General features: G+C 37.8%; 1 protein-coding gene across 1 annotated transcript; it reads left to right on the plus strand.

Moving 5' to 3' along the window:
- Positions 1 to 538: 538 nt before the first annotated feature.
- On the plus strand, positions 539 to 24,626 carry QRFPR (pyroglutamylated RFamide peptide receptor). Its single transcript, XM_061190991.1, is given in 6 exon segments — positions 539 to 878; positions 2,892 to 3,028; positions 19,483 to 19,683; positions 21,573 to 21,808; positions 23,382 to 23,479; positions 24,241 to 24,626. Coding segments are annotated over 6 exon segments (1,398 nt in total).
- The last annotated feature ends 721 nt before the right edge of the window (positions 24,627 to 25,347 follow it).

A 25,347-nucleotide genomic window follows, 5' to 3' on the forward strand; every position in this document is an offset into this window, starting at 1 on the left:
AATTTTACACATAAGCATGATCTGGGGCACGAGAAAGGGGCTCGGTGGCAGAAACTGGGGAGCCCGGGAGGAGTTTCCCTTGCGCAGAGGGTGCGGAGGCGGGGTCCCCGCTGCTGAAGCCGGGAGTGCGGAGCGCGCAGCCGAGCTCCAGACCCACCCTGCGCCGCCCCCGGAGCCGGTGCGGTGTCTTCACCGCGTGGCCAGAAGGCCGGGGAGTGAGAAGCGCGGGCACTGTCGCTCCGGCGTTCCGGACGGCCACAGCGCCGGGCCTCAAGAGAGGAGCAGAACTTTGAACTACGAACATTTTTGGTCAACGGGATCGTGTCCCTCGCTTTGGCTTCCCGCCTGTTGATTGTGGGTTAAAACCCTGCACTGCTTTCCTTCTCCAGAACCTCCCGAGGTGCTGGCGGGAGCCCTCTCGTGCGCCCGAGTCCAGAGCGGAGGCTGTCCCGGCCTGCAGGGGAGGGAGGCGGCCGCCGGGCGGGCGGCGCGGGAGTCCGAGCCCCGGGAGGCGGACGGCACGCGGGGCGCGCGCAGCATGCAGTCGCTCAGCATCACCCCGGGGCAGTTCTCGGGGCTGCTGCGGGACCACAGCCCGACACGGGAGCAGTGCATCGCGCTGTTCGGGCTGCGGCCGCTGGTCTACACCCCGCAGCTGCCTGGGCGCGCCAAGCTGGCCTTCGCGCTCCCCGGCGTGCTCATCTTCGCCCTGGCGCTCTTTGGCAACGCGCTGGTGGTCTACGTGGTGACCCGCAGCGAGGCCATGCGCACCGTCACCAACATCTTCACCTGCTCCTCGGCGCTCAGCGACCTGCCCATCGCCTTCTTCTGCATGCCGGTCACTATGCTCCAGAACATCTTCAACAACTGGCTGCGGGGTGAGTGCGCGCCCTTTCCTTCTCCCCTAATCCCCAGCCTGCCAGGGGACCCCCTCTCCAACACACACTCTACTCTTCTGACTTTCTTCCAGTTTTCTCTCTACCAGATGAATCCAGTGCCCCTTCTTAGAACTTCCTCACCTGCGCTCACTTGGAGATAAGTTTTTGCTCCTTTGGATTCCGTCCCAGCATTTTTCTCCGTGTCGCTTAGAGACACAAGTTAGGGAAATGCTTAGGAGAGTCTCACCGCAGTGGCGTGGGAAGTAGCACCAGTTATTTCAGCTCCCTTTTCCACAATTACCAAGATTTTTTCCTATTTTTAAAATAAAAGTAAGATAAAATATTTCAAATAATAAAAACCCCAACATCCCTTCATTCCTCTAATCTCCAGCCTCACTCCCCAGTTGCCCGTGGGGCTTCCAGACAGGTATTTGTACTACAAGTACACATATGGACTTAAAACTTTAAAACAAATATAATGCATTTGCAGAAAAAAAAATCTAGTCCTTCTTTTTAAAAAATACATGAACAGAGTCACACTTGGAGAAGGAACACAGAAAATATATGTCCTCTTGACTGATAAAGGAAGAGAGATTAATTTCTCTTCCTTAGAATGGGAGCAGAAAACCATTTGGAGCCATTGTTGGGAGCAGTGTGTGGGAAAAAATAAGACACTGCACTTCTCCAAATGATGCAGTCTTTCCAAAGAGACATGACTAGAGAGCGTGTTTTGTAACCCATACAACCCATGGTGGTTGTATACTCACCAGTGCTTATGGAGTGCCTTGGGGACGAGGAAACATTGATTGTACCTGTGTTTTCGTGGGTGGATGTACTCTTGTGACCATCTTAAAATTCTTAGAAAGTGATTGGACATATAGGGAGAATGTGAGAGAAATGAATCGTGCTTTCAAACTCTGCTATTTCCACCCCTTCCTTAGCTAATTCCTTTTATTCTCAAGGCGGGTGTTTCTTTCATCCTACCATTACCAACTTGAGATCCTCAATTTAAGTCCCTGGCATTGCTTTTTTTCATTAATTTGCACCGGGTTTATTGTTAGTGGATCAGGTTGCTAAAATCCTTGATTCCCATCCCATCTATGATGCATATATTTCCCCCAATACACTAAACATTAGAGTACATAGTATTAGCTTGAAAGTGACACATAATGCAGAGTCATAAATTGACTTATGGATTATTGACTTTTTTATGCACTCTAATGAAATCATTATACTTGGGCATTTTAAAGTTGCCCAGTGCAACTGACACCACAGAATTAATGGAAAAACTTTTGACCAGTACATATGGCTTATTTTTTGAGAAAAAGACACAGGAGCTTTCCCTTTAATTAAAGCAACTCTATACGTGTCCCCCTTTTTTTCTCTTCTTGGAAAAAGGTATATAGCAAAAAAAAAAAAAAAAAAATTTAGAAAAGGAAGAACTGGGGGAGAAAAGCACCCACACTTTTCTATTATTGTCAGAAACTCTTGACTTATAGATGTTACTGACAGATGGGAAGCTGACTATATGAGAATGGGATTTGATTATCTTCCATTGAAAACCTGAAGGAAATCTAACAGAAAAACAATTGTTAAGTGAGAGGCATAAGAGCCAAAATAATATACTGAGCTACTTGGTTTCGGCATGGCTTTTATACATCTTTTCAACATGTTTCAGTTCTAGGTAGTGGCAATGTAGAATGCTGTCGACAACTGAAGTTCCTGATGTAAAGAGGTAAATGAAAAAGGGCTGCTTCACTGGTAACTAGAAGATATCTTATTCTGGGACAAATAGTACTTGTTCCTTTTAATTTGAAATTCTGTGGAGGGAGGAGAGGCTGCTGCTTGGCTAAAACAGTTCCTCCAGCACAACAAGTGATTAGGTCAAGTGGTCATAGGACCCGCTTGTGGCTCAGTTACCTTGGTAACAAAAATATTTGAGTTAGGAAATAATGCTTCCTAGGTGCAAAACAGAATGTCTTCAATAAATTGTGTACTTTTCTTTCTATTTAGAGTCTAGGCCTTGGGCCCACAGCATGAGCATCACCTGGAACCTTGTTAGAAATGCAGTCTCAGTCCCCATTCCAGAACTACGGAATCAGAATCTGCATTTTAACAAAATTCCCTATGTGGTCCAAATTCACAAGGAAGTTTGAGATCCATTGGTCTCTAATACACCATTGCTGTGTTCCACTTTGGGGACAGGTTATTTTGACCAATGGTAATAGGCCACCACTGAGCACTTTTCGTTAGCAAATAGACAGGCTAAATATTTCTGTCTGATTGTCTGTTATACCATAGAGGCCGTTACTACAATAACTAGGACTTTTGCCATTAGAGCTTATTTTTCCAAGTCATAATTATACCAAGGAGGGTGTGGAATTTAATACACAATCAACTTTACTTGTCTGCCTGATTTGTTGATGACCCAAATCCAGCTGAACCAAATTAAATGGGTAAAAATTTCCTCAAAGTAAATAAGCTATTATGAAGCTGTTTACTCCGGTTTCCAGAAATTACAATTTTCCTTAATAAATCTCTAGGTTATTGGGTGCTTTTTCTCCTTTCTGTAGCCTATACCTGCATTTTCAGAGTGAAATCTATGGGATGTTATTGACAAAGTACATTCTTTGCATAGACTTTGATATAATTTTTTTCATTTGTTTATTTATTCATTCATTTACTGATTCAACTATTTATTGAATGCCTAATATATGCTAGTCGTTATGCTGAACTCAAATACAAGGGTGAATAGTACACAATATATGTCGTGTAAAGATTTTGAGGAAAGACAGCAGTTTTCCTGGAGAATGTGAGTAGTTCTGTATGCCTAGAGTTTAGCATTCAGAGGGGAAGTGGTGAGAGATGAAGCTGGAGAGAAAAGAAGAGAAATCATGAAGAGCCTTCTAGTGCTATGTTAAGGAGTTTTTGAATTTTATTCTGAAGCAGGTGCATCACAAATCTGAAGCAGCGAATTTCAAACTAGGAGTTGCAACCTATTAATTAGTCATAAGTCATTGGGTGAGTCAGGATTAGCAATTTTTTAAAAAATGATATATATTAGAACAGAGAATTTCAAAGAACATTTACATAGTAAAAGTTTGGTTGTGTGTGTATATATATGTATATACATATATGTATCCACACATGAAATAAGAAATATCTTTAAATTACGTGTGTGTGTGTGTGTGTAATGTAATGGTATTTCCTATTGTGGGTCATGGTTAAAACCACTACTATAAAGGGAGTCAAGTTAGAGCAAGTATGGTTGACCATAAGCAAATTAAACCCATCAGGACTCAGCAGCCCTGGTTATGTTCCATTGCTACCCTGTGGCAGTACTTTGTTACAGCCGACTCTCTGAATTCGATTACTAAAGTGGTGGAATTGATGATGCAATTTTAAGGAACACAGATAATTAAAAAATTGATTTACCTGTGGTTGGTTGCTAATAAAGCAGAAGTTTCTATTCATCTTGGAATATGTGGGTGTGGATGAGACTGTGACAAAGGCAGACTGTTTAGACGAGATTATACCAAAAGATGCAAGTCGTGGCGAGTGGAAGAACGGCTATACACATGTTTTTTGCCTAGGGCCACCTAGCCCTCTGACTATTTTCATTACTGCAGTAAAATCAGAGCTGTTCTTGAAAAATATATGGTGTAGTCTCTCAGAATAATATATTTTAATCCTCGAACTGTGTTAAGTGTAGAGATTACAAAATTGTAGGAGACCCACTACTCAAATAAATTTTAGAAAAATGTTATCCCGACAAGATTTGCAAAGTGGTGTTCAGAAAAACAGGGTGGGAAGGAAGCAGGGAAATGTGAAAGACAGAGAGATGAGATGTAGAAAAGAAGGAAAACAGTGATAATCAGCTGTCTGCCAAGTCTAAATATAGAGACAGGTAGAGAATAGAGTTATACTAATTTGACAAGTAGAAACGTAATTTAAAAGAAATAGGATTGATGCTTCCAAACCATTGAACACCCTAAATACTTACTTATTTTGTAAGGCCTGTTCTCCACACTAATTATGGAAAACCTGTGGTTTGGGGACTGTTTTTCACAGTGGCTGAGAGCATAGACTCTGGAGCCATGATTTTATGGGATATAGGAACAACCTTGGGTAAGTTGCTTTATTTCTCATCTCTTTCTACAGATGGAGGTCATAACAATACATATTTTATGGTGTTGCTGCCAAGCAGATTTTATGAGTTTATGGAGTTAATGCTGATTAGAACACGGTAAATGGTAAAAAGTGTTCTAGATTGGAAGTTAGTCTTTTAACTTTGAACATTATCATCATTGTGGCTCAGTCAGGACAAAGGACACTTCTGGCAGGTATAAGGCATAAACAGGGACAAAAGAAAAGAGAGAGCAGAGGAGAGCAGAGAGAGACTTTCATGATGTTGCAGAACCACAGAAGTCAATGAGAGCAGCGCAGGGGAAGAGATGAAAGATAAGCATATTTATTAGTCAGGGTTCTCCCGGGAAAGAGAACCAATAGTATGTGTGCATATGTACGATGTGCTGTGAAGAATTGGCTCACACAATTATGGAGGCTGAGAGGTCCCACAATCTGTTGTCTGCAAACCGGAGACCCTGGAAAGCAGGTGGCAGTGGTAGTTCAAGAGCCTGAGAGTCAAGGAACCAACGTTGTAGATTCCAGTCTGAGTCTGAAGGCCTGAAAACTAGGGGCCTCAAGGGCTGGAGAAGATCAGTTTCTCAGCTCAAGCAGTCAGGCAGAGAGCAAATTCCCACCTTCCTCCACCCTTTTATTCTATTTGGGCTCTCAACAGATTAGATGATGCCCACCCACACTGGGAAGGGCCATCTGCTTTACTCAGTTCACCAATTTAAATACTAATCTCCTCTGGAAACACCCTCACAGACACAACCAGAAGTAATGTTTAACCAGACATCTGGACACCCCATTATCAATACAAGTTGACACATAAAATTAGCTATCACAGAGTATTGAGTAGAGTTCCCTGTGCTATACAGTAGGTCCATGTGGGGTGATGGGATGTTAACTATATTTATTGTGGTAATCATTTTGTAATATATACTTGTATCAAGTCATACTTTACACCTTAAACTAATACAAGGTTATATGTCAATTATATCTCAATAAAACTGGAAAAAATAAGAAAAATATTAACTATCATAAGAAGTCATCTCTAAAACACAAACTTTCTTTTACAACTAGTCTGTTCATGAATAGTGTTTTAGATACACAGAGAGAAAGAACAGAGAAGAAGAAAACAAAACCAAAAAAAAAGAAGTCATAAAACATATATAGATTGGCATTCTTTTTAGTTATCATTTCTTTGAACATAATTAGGTATCCAGTGGTATGCTAGAGCTAATTTGTACCAACTCATGATAACCAACTGTGTATACATCTATTCCAGGCTCCACACTTATTGATATCCTTTTGGTAGTTTGGGATTGGCCATGGTGACCATATTTATACCAGGGAAATTAGCAAATAATTAATGATCAGAAACTTTTTTTTTAACCTGGGGAGCTGGTTGTTAACATTTATTAGCACACCACTGCTTGTATCCCTTGTAATGTACATGATAATCAATCGTCAAGGTTCTAGGTATTACTCACCACCATTGCTTTAATGTATATTGTCATTTTCTCAATCAACTTTAATCCAGCATTTTACTTTTGATTTTTAAACTTTATCCTTGTCTGTATTCAAACAGAATTTCTTGGAATACTGCTTTGTAATTATACATTTATTTGTGGGATATTGTTTAATGCCTGCTCTCCTTCCATGAAGAACAGCTGGGAGTGTTTATGTTTTGCCTTGGTCAGTAGTTGGAGCCTTCAGTAGTATATGATCCATAGGTGAGTGAATGAACAAATGAATGAATAAGAAGACAGAATATAGAATGAAAAATTAGTGTGATAGACTAAGATATCCTCCCAAGCCCTCCCCAACCCCCCACAGTTGGAAGCAATGTTAGAAAGTAGACCCTGAAGAGAAGGCTCACTCTCAAATCCATTCTCTCACCCAGTGGTTCTCAAACTTTGCTGCATATTAAAATTACTCGGGTACTTTTTAAAACCCTAAGGCCCCACTCACTCCCCACAATTCAGAATCTCTCAGAGTGAGATCTAGGTATCAATTTCTTTTAAAGATCCTCAGCTTATTACAACATGTAGTCAGGTTTGAGAACCAGTGCTTTCTAGGGCTTGGAATCTGGGGTAGGTCTTGGAATTCCCAGTGTACACATTTCTGTTGTTGGGAAGGGTGTCTGAATATCCACCTAGGAGTAACTGCTGAGAATTGTAACTGATGGTTACTGCTTCCATCTTCAGATATGACTGGTCTAAAGTTTTGGTTATAGCTTGAAACAAGCAAACAAAAATTCCCATTTCACCTTCTCCATCTTGCAAAAAACGTTTGTAGACTTCTCTCTCTTTCACCTTCCATCCCACAACTCTCTCTCATTCTTGCTATTGTGCTCTCTTTTGGGATCTCAGGTTCATAGCGTTGAGTTAATAATACGGTATTATTATCATTCTGGACAGTAACCTTCTCTTGTTTTATTATGTTTATATTCTTTTTTTCCCTTAAATCCCCATTCCCTGCTATAATTCATCTCCCCCTGACAAGGTGGCTACAATAATGTGTTTGATATGTATCTTTAAATTTGTTTGTATTCTTCTTACATATGTTGCATAAATATGCATTGTTACTTTGCTCAGTGCTGTTTCCAACATCTGTCCATGTTGCTGTGTTTATCTAATGCTTTTATTTTTAACAGATAATTTAGAGTCCACCTTTGTATGTGATACAAGATAGGGATATTGGTTTATTTTTCTCCATGTAGAGAGCTAGTCTTTTTTACACTTCCTATAAACAACTTATAATTTCTCCATTGATTTGTGGTGCCATTTTAATTATAAATCCATTTCCCATCTTCTTTTCTTTCTATTTTGAAACATTGTTTAGTTGTCTAAGTCCACACCACTGCTATAGTGCTTATTGCAAAGGCTTTTTAGCATATCTAAATATTGCATTGGGAAAGTCCCCCATTTCTTTGACCTTCTCTTTCAGAGTTGATTTAGTTATGTATGGACCTTTAGTTTTCCATAAGCATTTAAAAATAAGTTTGTCCCCCTGGAATTTTGATTGGTATTGTATTCAATTTATATGTTGTTTTGGAGATAATTGACATTTTAATGATAAGTCACTGTGTAATATTGTCATGTTAATTCTATGTGATAAGACAGAATAGTGGTCCTTCAAAGATGTCCATAACCTAATCCTTACAACCTCTGACTATGTTGCTTTACATGGCAAAAGAGATTTTGCTGATGTGACTAAGTTAAGGATCTGGGGATGGGGAGATCATCCTGTATTATCTGGCTGGACCCTATTAATCGCAAGGGTACTTACAAAGGGAGTCAGGAGTGTCAGAAGCAGAGATGGAGATGTGGCAACCGTGCCAGAAGTCAGAGTGACTCAGGGCCTTGAGCCAAGGAAGGCAGGCAGTCTCTAGAAACTGGAAAAGGCCAGGAAACAGATTCTTCTCTAGAGTCTTCAGAAGGAATGCAGCTCTGCAGACCCATTTTAAACACCTGACTTCCAGAACTATAAGATATAAATGTGTGTTCTTTTGAACCACTAAGATTGTAGTAATTTGTTATAGCAGCAGTAGAGAACTAATACAATCACCTTTTACACATAGAATGACTCTATTTAATTAGGTCTTGTTGGATGTTATTCCTTCCAAACAGAAACCTGGTATGTTAACGTATTGGGTGGACATGTTCTTCAGGGGAGGTTAGGAAACTTCTTAGCTCTAGGAGTTGGATTTCATTAATGTAGGTCAATGTTTTAAATTTCATTCTCCTTGTCGATGAGTTTTAAAATGGGCATGCAGCCCATTTTGGCCATGGAGTCTGAGGTTTTCCTCACTTTCATAAAGGGACTGAGAAAAGTGTATATTTTCCTTTCCAATCCTAAGAACAAAAGCATGCTGAGGAGGATGAAGTAATCCAAAGGAGAGAATGCCAATCCATGGTGAAATCATTCAGCTGTAGAATTTACTGCCCCATTATTGCTCTACCTCTGGAATCACTTTTATATGAAATAGTACATTTCCCTTATTGTTTCAGCCAGTTGAGCTGAATTTTCTTTTATTTGCAGTCCAAAACATCCTAATTAATATATAGAACAAACAAATACAAAGAAAATAAAAATTATGTATTCCAAATCCAGAGGTAATTATGATGAGAATTTTAGTGTGTTACTAAAATTAGTAACATTTAGTAGTTAGTTTTCTCCTGAATATATTTTTAGCAAAATAGAAACCCTTTAGTGTTTGAGTGTATGTGTGTGCACATGTATATATCACTTGTTTACTGCTTGTTTCAGTTAGTTTTCATTTTAAAACGTCCATTGAAAGATGATTTAATAATTTACATTATATTGACATATATTTTATTTAGCCATCCCGCTATTTTTGGCATTAGTTTATACTAATTGAGGTTATTTTATGTTTGGTGAGCAACTGAGTACATAAATTACATGATTATTTAAAAATTTTTATTAAGCATTTCTGGGGAAGAACACTTTATAATGCATTTTGTTGCCTGATAACCTTCACATTCAAGAATTTTTTCCTAATGGCTAACCTGACCTTCTCCATTTCTTTCCTTGTATACAAAAAAAAGAAAAGAAAGAAAAATCCCTCCTTTATTATTTGACAGTGAGCTATTTTAAGATTTTTAGCACAATGAAACCACCTTGTTTCTGCTTTATTACCCTAATGTTTAACCTGGGCTTATTTCACTCTATTGTTTGAAAGTCTAATTATTGCCATTAGTGGAAAGTAAAAAAACAATTCATTTACTTTTCTAAAATGGTATTTGTTGCTATTAGAGTAATGAAAATAAGAAGAGAAATACCAGAAGAGACATAATTTTACTTTGGTGAACTTGTTTTCTGACACAAATATGCACCCAGAAGGTTCTTCTTGTAAAGTAGTTGAAGGAAGCACTCTGAGCAGAACTACAGAGTTAGTATCAGCTTGGCTCCACAAAGAAAAACCTCAGGGTTTCTCAATTTGTATGGCCCCTTGTGGAGACCCACTCATCCTAAATCAAAATCTTTCTGAGGACAGCTCCAGCCCATGTACACAGAGAAGCCAGAAGTCTTTCATGTTGCCCCATTCTTAAATATGTAAAGGCAATCAAGGATTGTTAGGCAGTTGAAGAACTTTTGCAGAATAAAAGGGAATAACACAAACAAACAGATAAATGAAATTAGAATAAATGGGTGATTTATAGATTTCTTTAGAAAAAATTCTAAGTGGTATTTTCATATCTACAGACATTCTGAAGAATGTCTCCTTATTTGATATTTTCATAGTGGAATTCTTATTGGTTTTTAAGTCTCAAACTTCTACAATAAATGTATCATTCAATACAACACTTTTTAAGATGATTTTACATAAGAAAAATTTATGTCCCCAAACTTAATAAAACATTTTAAACAAAATGATTTATCTATAAATAAAAATTATCTAGCTATATTCCAAATACATTTGGTAGAACATCAAAATCACAAATAGATATTTTGAAAAGCATGCCTAGTGTTCACAATGGGATGTGTGTACTGAATGTTGCTGACACTAAGAGAAGCATCACATCATTTTACACATTCTTTGTGACTGAACCATTCTTTGCAATTGTTACTCTTGAAAAGAAGACTGGCTTTGCAAAGAGGTCAATGAAAATGATGTTGAAGAATTATTTAAATGCATGATGAGAAATTAGCAAGTACTAAAGTTGTTCAGGCTATCAGACTGAAAAAGTTAATCACAGTGATAACCAGAAGGTATTCAATTAAACCACTAGACATTGCTTGCTGAAAATTATTTGTGGGCTCTGCTGATAAAATGATAATCATTATCTTTGAACTTGGTGGAGATATTACTGCCAGATATCACTTATATCACCATGCAAATACTTCTATAAACATACTAGAGGAGAGTAAGTAGAGCTTTATTCTGTAGTGTTTCCTCCTAAAGAGTCAACTACATCCCTTGAAGATTCATTCAGGAGTCCCTACCTGAGCACAAAAGTGATATTAAAAAAAACAAAACAAAAAACTGACAGCTTCTGAGTTTTATAGTTTGCCTGAAATTGCACCTTTGCAACCCAACTTACCCATGATATCACTTTCCACAGCCAATGACAATGATTACATTTCAGCCCTCCTCACCTTTCAACTTTCTTCAAGTTTCCAGTCTGTTCCTTTCTTCATGGGTATCAGGTCATCCAAGGTAATTGACCTGTTTTTGTTGCAAATTATATTTGAATTTTCCTAACATATTTATTAATTTCTGTGTGCTGGTTGCTATGCCTTGTTGGAAAAAAAATTCATGATGCACCATGAAAATGCTGCATACAGAGCAACATGCACACAAACCATTTGATAAAAACCATTCTAATTGTTTTAGAAATTGGGAGCAATATTTTAAGCATTTTACATACTAAATGATGACTTAACTATATTTTAGTTACACTTCAGGAATTCTGTTGGGAGTTTGATTTGGCATTTTAAATGACGGGGAATAGGCTACTAGTGCACATTTTCACGCAGAATGTCTCCTTTTCATGAATGAGTTGCTAATGGTAAGTGGGAGATGTCTTGATTTAAGAAGATATTGACTTCATAAATCAAGAGTAAGCGTCTCTGAAAAGAAACATTTTGAGAATAAGAAAAAGTTCTTAAAAGTGAAAATATGATTGCTGAACTTATATATAAATTATAAGAGCTAGAAGATAAAGAGAAGAAAATCTCTATAATGTGGACCAAAAAAGACAAAGAGAATTTATAAAGCGAAAAATATGTATAAACAAAAGATATAAACATGAGGGATACAGCCAGGAATCCCAAAATCTGATTAATAAGAGTTCCACCAAAAAAATGCACAAAACACAGAGATAAAACACAGAGATAAGAGAGTCAGAAGTCTCCAAATTCAAAAGGCATACAAAGAGCAAAAGAATAAAAAATGGCCTAGGCTTCAACTCATATCCCCATAACATTTCAGAATTACAATTACAAAGAGATCAGTAAAAGCTTCCAAATAGGATACAAACCAGGATACTCATAAGAGAGCAAAAATCAGTCAGATGGTATAGATGTGTTAGCACCAAAAGTGGATGCTAGAGGTCAATAAGGCAAGATCTTCAAGATTCCAAAGGAAGATAATGTTGAATTTAAAGTCAAATTATAGCCACTTTCAGATAAGCAAGAACTTAAGGAGCTTACTTTAAACTCATTAATTTGAAGAAGTTACTTGAAAAAGATTCATGCAAAACAAGCGTGAAATACAAGAAATAAGAAGCCATGAAATAAAAGGAACAGTGGAGAAGGAATCCATTCTAAATGAATTTCAAGAACATGGCTATAGAACAACCTTTAAATAAATAAATAAATAAATACAGTCATCAAACTTAGAAGTCAGTAGTCTTCTAGAAGAAAGTCTTAAAAGAACAAATACTAGAATTGATTCCAAGTTGTGTATATGTTATGTGAAAAGTTGAGATGTAATAGTAAAAATAATGATGATGATGATGATTATGGCAGCAATAAATGTAGCTAACACTCATGAATGCACTTTCACATAGTGCCAGGCTCTGTCCTAAACACATTGCATTTATGATTTCATTTAATCCTCCAAGAGTCCTATGAGACAAGTATTGTTTCATCATCTACATTTTATAGATAAGAAAACCCAAGACACAGTGACGTAAGGTAATTTTCTTTAGGTCACACAATTAACTAGTGGTTAACCCAAGATCCAAACCCAGGCAGTCTAATTCCAGAGCTTATACTCTAAACTGCTATACTGTGTTGAAGAAGGTACATGTTTCTTCTTCAAACTGGAAAAAAAGAAATGCAAACTAAAACTCCAGGAAAAATTAAATAAATGAAAATACTCTGTAAAAGGTCATGGCCCGGATACAAAGCACACTAAAATATGGCACACTTTAAAGCAATGAGTAAATTCACAAGGATCATGACTATAAATTCAGAGAAAGAGAAATGTATTTGGAACATATATATTGGTTTTGTAGTTATAATGTTTAAATAGTCATAATAATGAAAATGCTGCTTATAGTTTTAATCTTTTATAATTAAAATGTAGGCCAAGTACAGAAGACTTAACATGGCAATGGAACAGAATGCAAAGCTGTCAGTCTTGATAAAGTAAATATAAAGGTATAGCTGATAGAAGTTGGAAGGAAGAAGAGAGGAAGAAAAGGAGGAAGGAGGTGACATGAGGAGGTGAGGTATCATCATCTTACAAAGTGAGGGACAAGATAAACTGTTGGAAGCTGATAGACCAAGGAAAAGGGTGTTAAGTATATTACTTTATGAGTCAAAGATAGAGGAAGCCACATGCAAGAATTTAGGAAACACACTTCTCAAAAGCTTTTCAAAGAAATAATTGAAGAAATTGTTATAACTATAAGAAAACTAAAAGATGTGGGGAGAAGCAGAGGTGGGAGGTAATAAAAGTGAACTAAAAGCCTATCTCTCATAGAAGAAAGTCAATATAGACCATCTAAAATTAATAAATCAAGAATATAAAGCAACTTGTTTAGCGATGTGAAGGTACCTGGCAGAAGAATTAAACACAAGTAGATGTCGGGGAGTAGGACAGCAGGTGAGCGGGGGTGGGCAGAGACCCATTCTTTTTATTGTAGCCCTTCTGATTTTGAACTATTTGCTCATAATTCTTTGATTAAAAAGATATTTTTTAAAAGGAGGAGACAAATTTAATTTGTAACTGAAAAGCTGCCCCCCCAAAAAAATCTCCCAGCCAGATGGTTTCACTGGAGAATGCTACCAAACATTTAAAGAAGAATTAACACTACTTTTACACAAACTCTTCCAGAAAATAGAAGAGGAGGGAACACTTCCTAAACCACTTCATGAGGCCTTTTTTACTCTGACAAAGTAGACAAAGACAGTACAATAAAAAGAAAACTGCAAACCAATGTCTCTCAACTGCAAACTTAGACATAAAAATTCTCAGTATATTAGCAGACGGACTCCAACAATGTATAAAAAGGATTATACACATGATCAAGTGGGATTTATCCTAGGTATGTAAGTCTGGCTCAACATTCAAAAATCAATGTAATCCACCAGAGCAACAAGCTAAAGAAGAAAACTCATATCATAGCAATTGACACACAAATAACATTTGACAAAATCCAACACCCATTCATGATAAAAGTTCTCAGCAAGTTAGTAATAGAGAGAAACTTTCTCAGCTTTATAAAGAACATGTACAAAAACCTACAGCTAACATCATATTTAATGGTGAAAGATGGTGCTTTTTTTCTCAAATTGGGAACAGAGAATGGATGTCTGCTCTCACCACTCTTATGTAACATAGTGCTTGAAGTTCAAGCCACTGCAAGGAGGCAAAGAAAAGAAATAAAAGACATAAAGTTTGGAAAGGAAAAATAAAACTACCTCTATTTGCAGAAGACATTATTTTCTACATAGAAAATCCCAAGGAATCTACAAAATCTCCTAGAATAAGTGAATTCAGCAATGTCAAAGTATATAAGATCAACACACAAAACTCAGTGGTATTTTTATATTAACAAGTAACATGCAGAAAATGAAATGAAAAATACCATACTACTTATAATTACTCCAAAGAAAGTGAAATACTTAGGTATACAGTAAACAAAACATAGTTTTCAGTTCTACGCGCTGAAAATTATAAAATGCAGATGAAGAAAATCAAAGAATACATAAAGAAATGGTGAGACGTACTGTGTTAATGGATTGGTAGTCTCAACATATTAAAGATGTCGGTTCTCCCAAAATTGATCAATAGGTTTAATGTAATTCCTATCAAAATCCCAGCAAGGATTTTTGAAGACATAGACAAGCTTATTCAAAACTTTATAATAGGCACAGGGCCTAAAATAGCTAAAATAATCTTGACAAAGAAGAAGTGGGAGGAATTCCTCTGCCTGATATCAAAGCTTCTGTGTAATCAAAACAGTGTGGTATTGGCAGAGGGAGAAACACAGATGAATGAAGCAGAATAGAGAATTTAGAAATAGATCTGCACAATATGCTCAAAGGATTTTTGACAAAGGTGTGATTCAATGGAGGAAGGATTGCCTGTTCCACAAATAGTGCTGGAGCAATTGACATTTATAGGTGAACATAAGCAAACAAAACAAACAAAAACTTAAATCTCACACTTTATACAAATATTTATGAAAACTGGATTGTAGACTTAAAAGTAAATGTAAAGCTATGAAACTTTGGGGGAAAAACATAGAAAATTATCAGGGCTGAGCACAGAATTCTTAGAGTTCTTAACTGACACCAAAAGCTCAATGCATAAAAGGAAAAACTGATAATTTGGACCTCATCAAAATTAAACACTTGCTCTGTTAAAGCCCATGTGGAGAGATGAAAAGACAAGCTACAGACAGGGAGAAAATATGTACAAAGTATATATCTGACAAAAAACTAGTATCTATCAATAGAATGTATAAACTCTCAAAACTCAGCAGTACAAAGACAAACAGTCCAATTAGAAAATGGACAAATCACATGAAGAGAAATTTCATCAAAGAGGATATACAGATGGCAAATGAACACATGAAAAGATGTTCAGCATTGTTAGAAATCAGGGAAATGAAAATTGAACCCATGATATCAATACACATCTATCAGAATGGCTAAAAGAAAAAATAGTGACAACATTGAATGTTGGCAAGGATGTGGAGAAACTGGATCACTTATACATTGCCAGCAGGAATATCAAATGATATAGCTGTTCTGGAAAATAATTTGGCAATTTCTTATAAAACTAAATATGCAATTACCATGCAGCCAGGGAATTCCATTCTTGCGTATTTATCCCAGAAAAATGAAAAGTTGTGTTCACACCAAAACCTATATGTGAATATTCATAACTGCTTTTTTGTTTTTTTGGTAATAGTCAAAAACTGGAATACCCCACATGGTCTTCAGTGGATGAATGATTAACCAAACTGTGGTACATATATTCTGTGGAGTATTAGTCAGCAATACAAAGGAACAAACTATTGATAAATGCAACAACTTGGATGCATGTCCAAGGGACTGTGCTAAAAGAAAAGAGCCAGGCTCTAGGTGCATGGGCTTCAGTAGTTGTGGCACGCGGGCTCAGTAGTTGTGGTGCATGGGCTTAGTTGCTCCATGGCATGTGGGATCTTCCCAGATTCGAGATGGAGCCCGTGTCCCCTGCATTGGCAGGCAGATCCTTAACCACTGCGCCACCAGGGAAGCCACTGTAATGAGAAGCCCGTGCACCACATGAAGAGTAGCCCCAGCTTACCGCAACTAGAGAAAGCCCGCACACAGCAATGAAGACCCAATGCAGCCAAAAATAAATTAATTAATTAAAAAAAAAAAAAGAAAAGAGCCTATCCCAAAAGGTTATTTACTATACCGCTCAATTTATATACCATTTTTGAAATGACAAAATTTTAGAAATGGAAAACAGACTAGTGGTTGCCAGTGGTTAGGGACGTTGCCAGTGGTTAGGGACAGGGAGGGGCAGAGGTGGGAGGGGCACGGGTGTGGTTATAAAAGGGTAACAGGAGGGGCTTTTGTGGTGTTGGAAGTGTTCAGTATCTTGGCTGTGATGGCAGATACCTGAACCTATTAATAAAATCTATAGAACACACACACACTGAAATGAGTACAGGTAAAGTTGGAAAATCTGAATAAAATCAGTGGATTGTATTAAAGTCAATATCTTGGTTGTGATAGTTTACTGTAGTTTTACAAAATGTTACCATTGGGGGAAACTGGGCAAAGTATACAAGGGATCTTTCTGTATTATTTCTTACAACTGCATGTGAATCTATAATTATCTCATAAAATTTTCAATTGATGAAGAGAAAGAAAAAATGAGAGATCAGGATGGTAGAGCCCTCATGAATGGGATTTGTCTTCTTGTAAAAGAAATGCCACAGAGCTCTCTTGCCCTTTCTGCCAAGTGAGGATACAGTGAGAAGTCTGCAACCCGGAAGAGGGCCCTCACCAAACCATGCTGGCACTCTGACCTCGGGCTTCCAACTCCCAGAACCGTGAGAAATAAATCTCTGTTGTTTATAAGTCACCCCATCCATGGCACGTTGTTATAGCAGCCCAAATGGACATGCCTCCTCTCAGAGCCAGCTGGGCAGCTTCCATCTCCTTCCCTAAGTCTAACAAGAATTCTGGAGAAAAATGGCTCATCTTCTTGCTGTCAGTTTCCTCTTACAGTCTCTCTATTGAGTCTTCTTCTTGGCACTTGGAAACTGTAAGAATCTTCTCCCTGTCCCTCCACTCTGCAGGAGTTAAGGTTCCTTCTGGCTTTCCTCCTCCTAGCCTTCCCCCTTGCCTGGAGCCAGGGTTTCCTTTCCCTGGGCTAAGTTCTTCCCTCTTTCCTGCTACTCAAATGCAGCATTATTGCAAAGTTCACAAGTCATAGGATAATTACTAGATTGCTTTGTAAACGTCTTATGCTAAATAGGAATACAGTTGACCCTTGATCAACACAGATTTGAACTGCAAGGGTCCGCTTATATGCAAATTTTTTCAATAGTAAATACTACAGTACTGTACGATCCAAGGTTGTTTGAATCCTTGGATATGGAAGGCCGACTGTGAAATTATACTCTGATTTTCGACTGTGCCCCAGTCGGTGGCCCTAACCCCCACGTTGTTCAAGGGCCAACTGTAATTATCAGGAGGGCTGAAATTCTAGGAGAGATGGGCCACACATCTGTTTTAAAATATTTAGCAACGCTGGTTCTCCTCTTCAGTCTGCGTGGTTTACATTGGCAGAATATTCCAGTCCACTTCGGGATTTTATAACTTCACCTTTAAAACTGTGGATGATTTATACGCTGGAACCCCATTAAATTAAACTATAAATAGATGCAGTTGGAGCTGCTCCAGTTGAAGCAGGGCTGGAGCTTAGAGCCCCCTCTCCCTTCTTGGCAGTTCCCACAGCACCCCTGCAGGAACACAGGGCTCTGTGGAACGCTGATGGAAACCCTCAGCCTGATTCATCTCTGGGAAGACCTTCCTGCTGGGGAATTCTATGGTTCTGTTCCTTTGTGGTTCTCAGCCGCAGTTTGTATAACAATTCTCACTTTGACTATATTTAATTTGTTCCCCGTTCTCCTACTGTAGGATGTGGTTGAGGGAAATGAGGTAGGATTCAGGATTTGGTAAATTTGCTCATTAGCAGCTAGATGCTTAAGAAACCTGCTAGAGGGACTTCCCTGGTGGCACAGCGGTTAAGAATCTGCCTGCCATTGCAGGGGACACGGGTTCGATCCCTGGTCCAGGAAGATCACACATGCTGCAGAGCAACGAAGCCCGTGCGCCACAACGACTGAGCCTGTGCTCTAGAGCCCGGGAGCCACAACTACTGAGCCCGTGTGCCACAACTACTGAAGCCCGCACGCCTAGAGCCTGTGCTCTGCAACGAGAAGCCACCGCAATGAGAAGCCTGCACGCTGCAACGAAGAGTAGCCCCCGCTCGCCACAACTAGAGAAAGCCCGTGCAACCAAATATAAAATTAATTAATTAATTAATTTTAAAAAAAAGAAAACGTGCTAGAAAAACTAGAAACTTACAGGCCATATTGGGACAGGGTGTATCAATTGTTTGAATATGGCTTAATTTTTTTGTACAAGAAATTAAGGAAATTATATGCTAGATTGTTTTATAATATGTTAGACCATTGTTTCAATAATGGTCGTATAAAGTAATCTTTCCTTTAAAACTGCAAATGTCTATTCACTTTGTTTATTAGCAACCTTGGAACAAATTATTCACAGAATAGTTATCATCATTAGATATTTTCATGCAATCATAGCTCATTATACCATTTTCTAAATTAATAAAAGAATGTTTTTCAATCTTTTCTAAGTATGAATACTTGTTCTTTTCACTCTGTCCTTTCCACTTGGATCCTTTTTAAAGTTACTATTACCCAAGAGTGAAAACTAATACTGGCCAAATTGTTTTCAATTTCCAAGCAGCATTTTTAGAAATAATGAGATCTTTTTTCTATCTGAATCATTGAGACCTGCTCTGCATATGTTGGGAGGTGAGGACGGGCTTGGTAGATAGGGGTGTGGACACCATTCATGTCCAGAGCAAAGAGTTCATGTTCTGGAAAATAAAGTAATATAAATAAGTTATGGTGGGAAATAGAAGGCAGTAAATATTTAATGAAAGCATTTGTTCCTAACCCAGTAGGCAATGGAGAATTATTGTAATTTCTTATGCGAGGGTCTGACGTAGTAGAAATGGAAGCAGCAATGGAGGCAAACTGTAATAGTAGGATTTGGACTGTGTTATGTCAGCATTAACAATACACACAGAAAGAACATTGACCAGAATATTCTACATGTTAGGAAATCTACCTTCCAGAGAAAAAGTGATAAAAGAGAAGTAAAGTAAGTTTACTTGGTTTACAAGCAACAGTTGATAGCTAAGTAGCTTAAGAGGAGGGGATATACTGGAAAGATGTTGGAGGTTCACGAGGATCAGTGTGAAGCTGGAGGAAAGGGCCTGCAAGAGGCAGGGACCAAGGATGCAGAGAGGTCAGCAGCAGTAACTAAGCAGTGGTCTGTTCACGCACATGATCTGGTGAGCACGGGGCCGCACTACCTCAAATCTCCACCTTCCATCTTCATTGCACTCTGTCAACAGATTACAAGAATTGAGGTAAGTTTGGCACATTTGGAGCTGATAGAGTCTTTGAGAGAATCCATCCTGTGTTTGCCTTGTCTTCCGTAATAGGGCCTCTTCCCTAACCTGCCCACATAGGGGAGAGTTCATGCACCAGAGGAAATTATGCTTCTAGCAGGAAATGAAGGTGGATACTGGCAATCAAAATATGAGAAATAGGGACTTCCCTGGTGGTCCAGTGGTTAGGACTCGGCATTTTCACTGCCGAGACCTGGGGTCGATCCCTGGTAGGGGAACTAAGATCCCACAAGCCGCGTGGCTCGGCCAAAATAAAGAAAGAAAGAATCATAACTCACATTTTTTTAAAAAAAAATATGAGAAATAGCCATTCCAGGCAGGCTCTAAGAAACACATCTCTTACATTAATATCAGATAATCCCATAAGGAAAAAAGGGAGGGACATCCCAAGAAAACAGTGCCCTACGTAGGAAATTCTAAGATTATTATCCCAGTTTAAAATTGCCATTTGTGGGAAGAAATGTCACAAAGGACACATTCTTGCAAAATACTGAGACCTATTCAGTTCACACTGGGAAGTCTAACGTGTAGAGCAAGCTGACTGTAGAGTCATCAGAGACATTGGTCAGCAGAACAAGGAGCTGAAAAAGAAAGGGAAGGTCAGTAATAGAAGTTCAATGAAGGGCAGAGAAAAATCAAAGCTCTTTAAGGCCCATTTTGCTTCAGTCTTCTAGACCTTGAAAAGTGACCTCCAAATTAAATTAAAAAGGGCAAAACAAAGACGGTTCCTTGAAATTATTGTTCAATAAGTGTTTTCATTCTTAGTTGTATTTGAAAAACAACACCTAGATCAGAACTTGAATTTTCATACTTTTGATGACTATACCAGAAAGCTTGTTTCCCCCATTCAATTGACTTTGAAGATTGGTGAAAAATCCTCTGGGAATGGAGGCAGAAATATGTCTTAAGACCTAAGTATTCTTCATCTGGAAAGCTCCAGAGTGACTCAAACTACAACAGTTTCCATAAATTCTCTAACTTTAATTCCTATTATCCAGATATGTGACTTCTGAATATGCTTTGAATGTTTGGTTTGTCCCTTATTAGCATTTTCTATTACTATCAATATTTTTTTAACATCTTTATTGGAGTATCATTGCTTTACAATGGTGTGTTAGTTTCTGTATTAATATGGTTATTATTAATTTTTGCACTCATGAGATCAGTCTGTTAGAAATAGTATTAATAAGTAGAAATTGTCTTTCTGTAAAATATATAGCTCAAAGGCTTATAATTGGGTCTGAATATTCATACACTGGCAATAGTTTGAATCCCAGTTTCTCATTCATCTCAGAATCTACAAGCTACCACTTGCCTCTCTAAAATCTTTGCAAACAACCTGATCATTGCAATCTGAAATAGCGGTAACAAAATACAGACTTGCAGTACGTATTCAATTGGAAGAAGTCTGATGCCGTGTCAGAATTGGTCTCTTCAACAACTGAGGGAGCAAAATAATGTAACAGTAAACTAGCTGGCATGCTAGTACAAAGTATTCTTTTCATACATATTTTGGTCATTGTAGTGTTCTTTCTTTCACCCAACTAAAAACTTAACCACTATCGTGTAAAAAGATGAGAAAGATAAAAAAAGTGAACAGGCTATGGACCCCAATTCCATTTAAAATAAAAAAGAAAATATGAAACTCTTAAGAATTTAAGCAGTGGAGTGGAAAAAAACCACATCTCCCAACAAAAGAACAATCAAAATTGTATCTCATTTGAAATATGTACCCACGGTAAACATGTAAGGATCTGAAAAATGCTGCATTACAGTAGTACTTGGCTATTTTGTGTTCTTTTGATGCTGCCTCTGGCTCTTCTAACTGAATTATGTTTAATTTAAAGATTAAGTATAACTTCTTATATGAAAAAGAGCACATCTGCTGCTTGGAAGAGTGGACCAGCCCTGGGCACCAGAAAATCTATACTACCTTCATCCTTGTCATCCTCTTCCTCTTGCCTCTTATGGTGATGCTTATCCTGTACAGTAAGATCGGCTATGAACTTTGGATAAAGAAAAGAGTGGGAGATGGCTCAGTGCTTCGAACTATTCATGGAAAAGAAATGTCAAAAATTGCCAGGTCTGTTGAATGGAATATTCACCTCTGTTTAAAATATTTTTAGGTTGACTTATATACACTAATATGTATAAAATAGATAACTAATAAGAACCTGCTGTATTAAAATATATATATTTTTTTAATTAGTTGTGCTGGAAGAGACCGTTGCCAGAGATCTCAGAATTCCTGGGTAATTTAGTCAAAGTGTCATTTGTAATTCACGTTTAGCACATGGACTGACTTTAAACTTTTGAGATTTTCCGTATGACAGGAAGAAAGAGTAAGATTACCAGCTCCCAAATCAAAGGGGAAGTCACTGTTATAAATAGTTACTCGGAATTTTTAAAATCGTTATATTTTCTTCTGCATGTCAATATGACGCAGTAGGAATTGCTGTGGCACTCTCGCCTCTCCGCCACTCCTCACCAGCCACATGATGTGGATAAGTCTCCTTACTCCCAAGCCCCCTGCTTTCCTCATGTGTACCAGGAAGCATGATAATATCCATCCTTACTTCCTCCCACCCAAGGATGATGCTAAAAAATGTGAGATGAAAAAAAAAATGTGAGATGATATGTATGAAAATCCTTTGGAAATGAGAGAATGTTATTTATTTAAAATTATTATTATTGATATATTTTATTTTTACCTAAAAGCTTTACTTTCTGATCATATTGATTAATAGAAATTTAAAAACACAATTTACTGCTATGATACTCATGGGCCATATGGTTTATTTTATAATCTACACTGAATGGCTATTAAAAATAAAATCTTAGTAGTCTAGTGGTTTGATGAAACTTATCATTTCTACAAGTGTACAGCGACCTCTAGTGTCCAGTTTATATAAAGAACTCCTCCCTCTCGACGTACAGGGTGCTGGACTGTTCAGCACCTTGGGACTTACTGCTGATTCAGCTCTCTCACTTCCTCAGAAGAAAGGACTACTACGCTGAGATAATAAATAATGAATATGACTCGTTATAAACTTGAAAATGTGTAAATCTCTTGAAGACATTAGTCTCCTTTACAGGACTAATGGAGAAAACTCCATTTGAATCCCTGATTAATCATATTACTTAGTTATGTAACGGAGGATTACCGTTTAATTCTGTCCTGAGGGCTTCCCATATTTTTCTATCACAGGCATAAGTGTTCTTCAACATAAAATGAATAAGAGCTTTGACACTGAAGTTAGACTGCTTACATTTAAATCCAAAGTAGCCTTTATAGTTTAAATCTTCTGCTAGCCATCTGACTTTGCAAGTTACTTAACCTTCTCTGTGCCTCAGTTTCTGCACCTGTCACATGACTTTTTGGGAAGATTGAGGACATAATCCATGCCAAGCATCTAGCATGGTGCTAGACCCACAAGGAGCACATATCTTTAGAATGTTCACATTATGAGAAATATAGGGATGTGGGTAATAGAAATGGGAAAAGATGAAGAACAGTTCATAATCTGTCATGAGCTTCATTAACATTTGAAAAATATCATTGAGAGGTCTAGACTTTAATTTTAATAGCTTTGCTGTCAGCTTGACACATCTGCCAAGGAGAAGTTAACTAATGCAATATATCCCTGTGGGTCCAGGAAGAAGAAGTGAGCTGTTGTTATGATGGTGACAGTGGTGGCTCTCTTTGCTGTGTGCTGGGCACCTTTCCATGTTGTTCACATGATGACTGAATACAGTGAGTGTTTGTCATTCTCATTTGATGGAAGTTCTAGTTCATTTCCTGCTAGAATGGAAAATGAATCATTGAAATATGTTGCCATTCACTTGGGTAATCAAATATCAAACATTTAACAGGTTTCTTTCGTGTTTTCAAGATCACTAGATCATTATGTGGCAAGTAATTATGTATGAGTATCATCAAAGCTTTCATAATTTTAATAATTACGAAAGGTAAAGAACAGCTTTTGAGATTCATCTCCCATGCTACTCCTTCTGTTCTCCCTAAGCCATTTAAACATCGGGAGAGGTGTGACATCCTGTGAGTGTTCTCTATTTAGAACCCTCACTTGAACCACATGAATTTAATAACACCTAGGATTTCAGCCAGACCCTTAATGTATTCTCTCTGATAATCTGAGCCTTAACATGGTTCTCAGATGATTGTGTTTCTATAACACAAGTGGACATTTGATGGGTAACTGCGGCTTCCAGTTTACATGAAGCTTGAAATCAGACTGAAATGCAATAAACCCTCTAATCTGTGCTGGGCACTGGGCTGTGCTTGTAAGCCTAGATTCTCTAAGAAGGAGGACTCTTCACAAAGGTGGTTTTTCTTCAGACATCAGATGGCTCTCCGCAAAATGGTCTTGAGAATTTTTCACACCTTTAACCACTTGTACAAGTGTAAGTGTTTGACAAAGACAGAAGATAAACAGAAATGTTATTTTATAGTCATTAAAAAAAATATCCATTCTAAAGCCTTACTTTTTATTTCAGGCAGTTTTGAAAAGGAATATGATGAGGTTACAATCAAGATGATTTTTGCTGTAGTTCAAATAATTGGATTTTCCAATTCCATCTGTAATCCAATTGTTTATGCACTTATGAATGAAAACTTCAAAAAGAATTTTTTATCTGCAGTTTATTATTGCATAGTAAAAGAAACCTTATCCCCAGCACAAAGTCACGGAAATTCAGGAATTACGATGATGCAGAAGAAAGCAAAGTTCTCCCAGAAGGAGAACAAAGGAGAAGCATTCAGCGATGGCAACACTGAAGTCAAGTTGTGTGAACAACACGAGGAGAAAAAACATCTCAAACGACATCTTGCCCTCTTTGATTCTGAACTTTCTGAGATTTCTGCTTTAGGCAGTGGGCATTAATTATAACAATGTCTTCACAATTAATGCCATTCATGGCTTAATCTGAAGAGAAAATTATTTTGAGCAAAGGTCAAAGACTTGTTATTTATCTAGCAGTTTTCCCGCCATGCAGTCAATGTAATGTGGCTTTCTATTTATTGCTAAGATGGATGAGAAAATAGCTTAACAATTATATCGTTTTTCTGGAGTAAGTTTAATAGTTGAACACTATAATGTAATTTTTAGTGTACCATTGAAGCTTGGTGATATGTCTCTTGCAAAAGAGGTCTATCCAATAAAGTCAAAGGCATTGGAGAAGCAGCAAAATGACAGATGGCTGAGATTTAGAGGCAGATGCCTGGGTTTCCGCTTCTTACCCATCACCATTGTTGTGATGATTGACAAGTCACTTAACCTCTTTAAGCCTGTTTTCCTTCCTGTGTAAACTGGGGTGGTATCTCCTACTTCACGAAGTTGCTGCCAGAACAAAATGAGATAGGAGTGGGAAAGCACTTTGTACTCCAAAGCACCCCAAGTTCTAGAGCATTTTGTAGTTCTTCATGTCTCAGCACCCCCCTCTTTCTGTTCCCTTTTCCTTTCTGAGACTTGTCCTCAACCCTATTCAACTTTCCACTTGTGCCTATTTTGTAACTGCTTTCTCTAATCAAAAGAGGAATGTTTCTGGGATCCTCATTTATAAGTTGACTATAATATATTTAGGCCAATCTAACTATATCAAATA

The sequence above is a fragment of the Eubalaena glacialis genome, chromosome 5 (assembly GCF_028564815.1).
Source record: "Eubalaena glacialis isolate mEubGla1 chromosome 5, mEubGla1.1.hap2.+ XY, whole genome shotgun sequence".
Lineage (NCBI taxonomy): Eukaryota > Metazoa > Chordata > Mammalia > Artiodactyla > Balaenidae > Eubalaena > Eubalaena glacialis.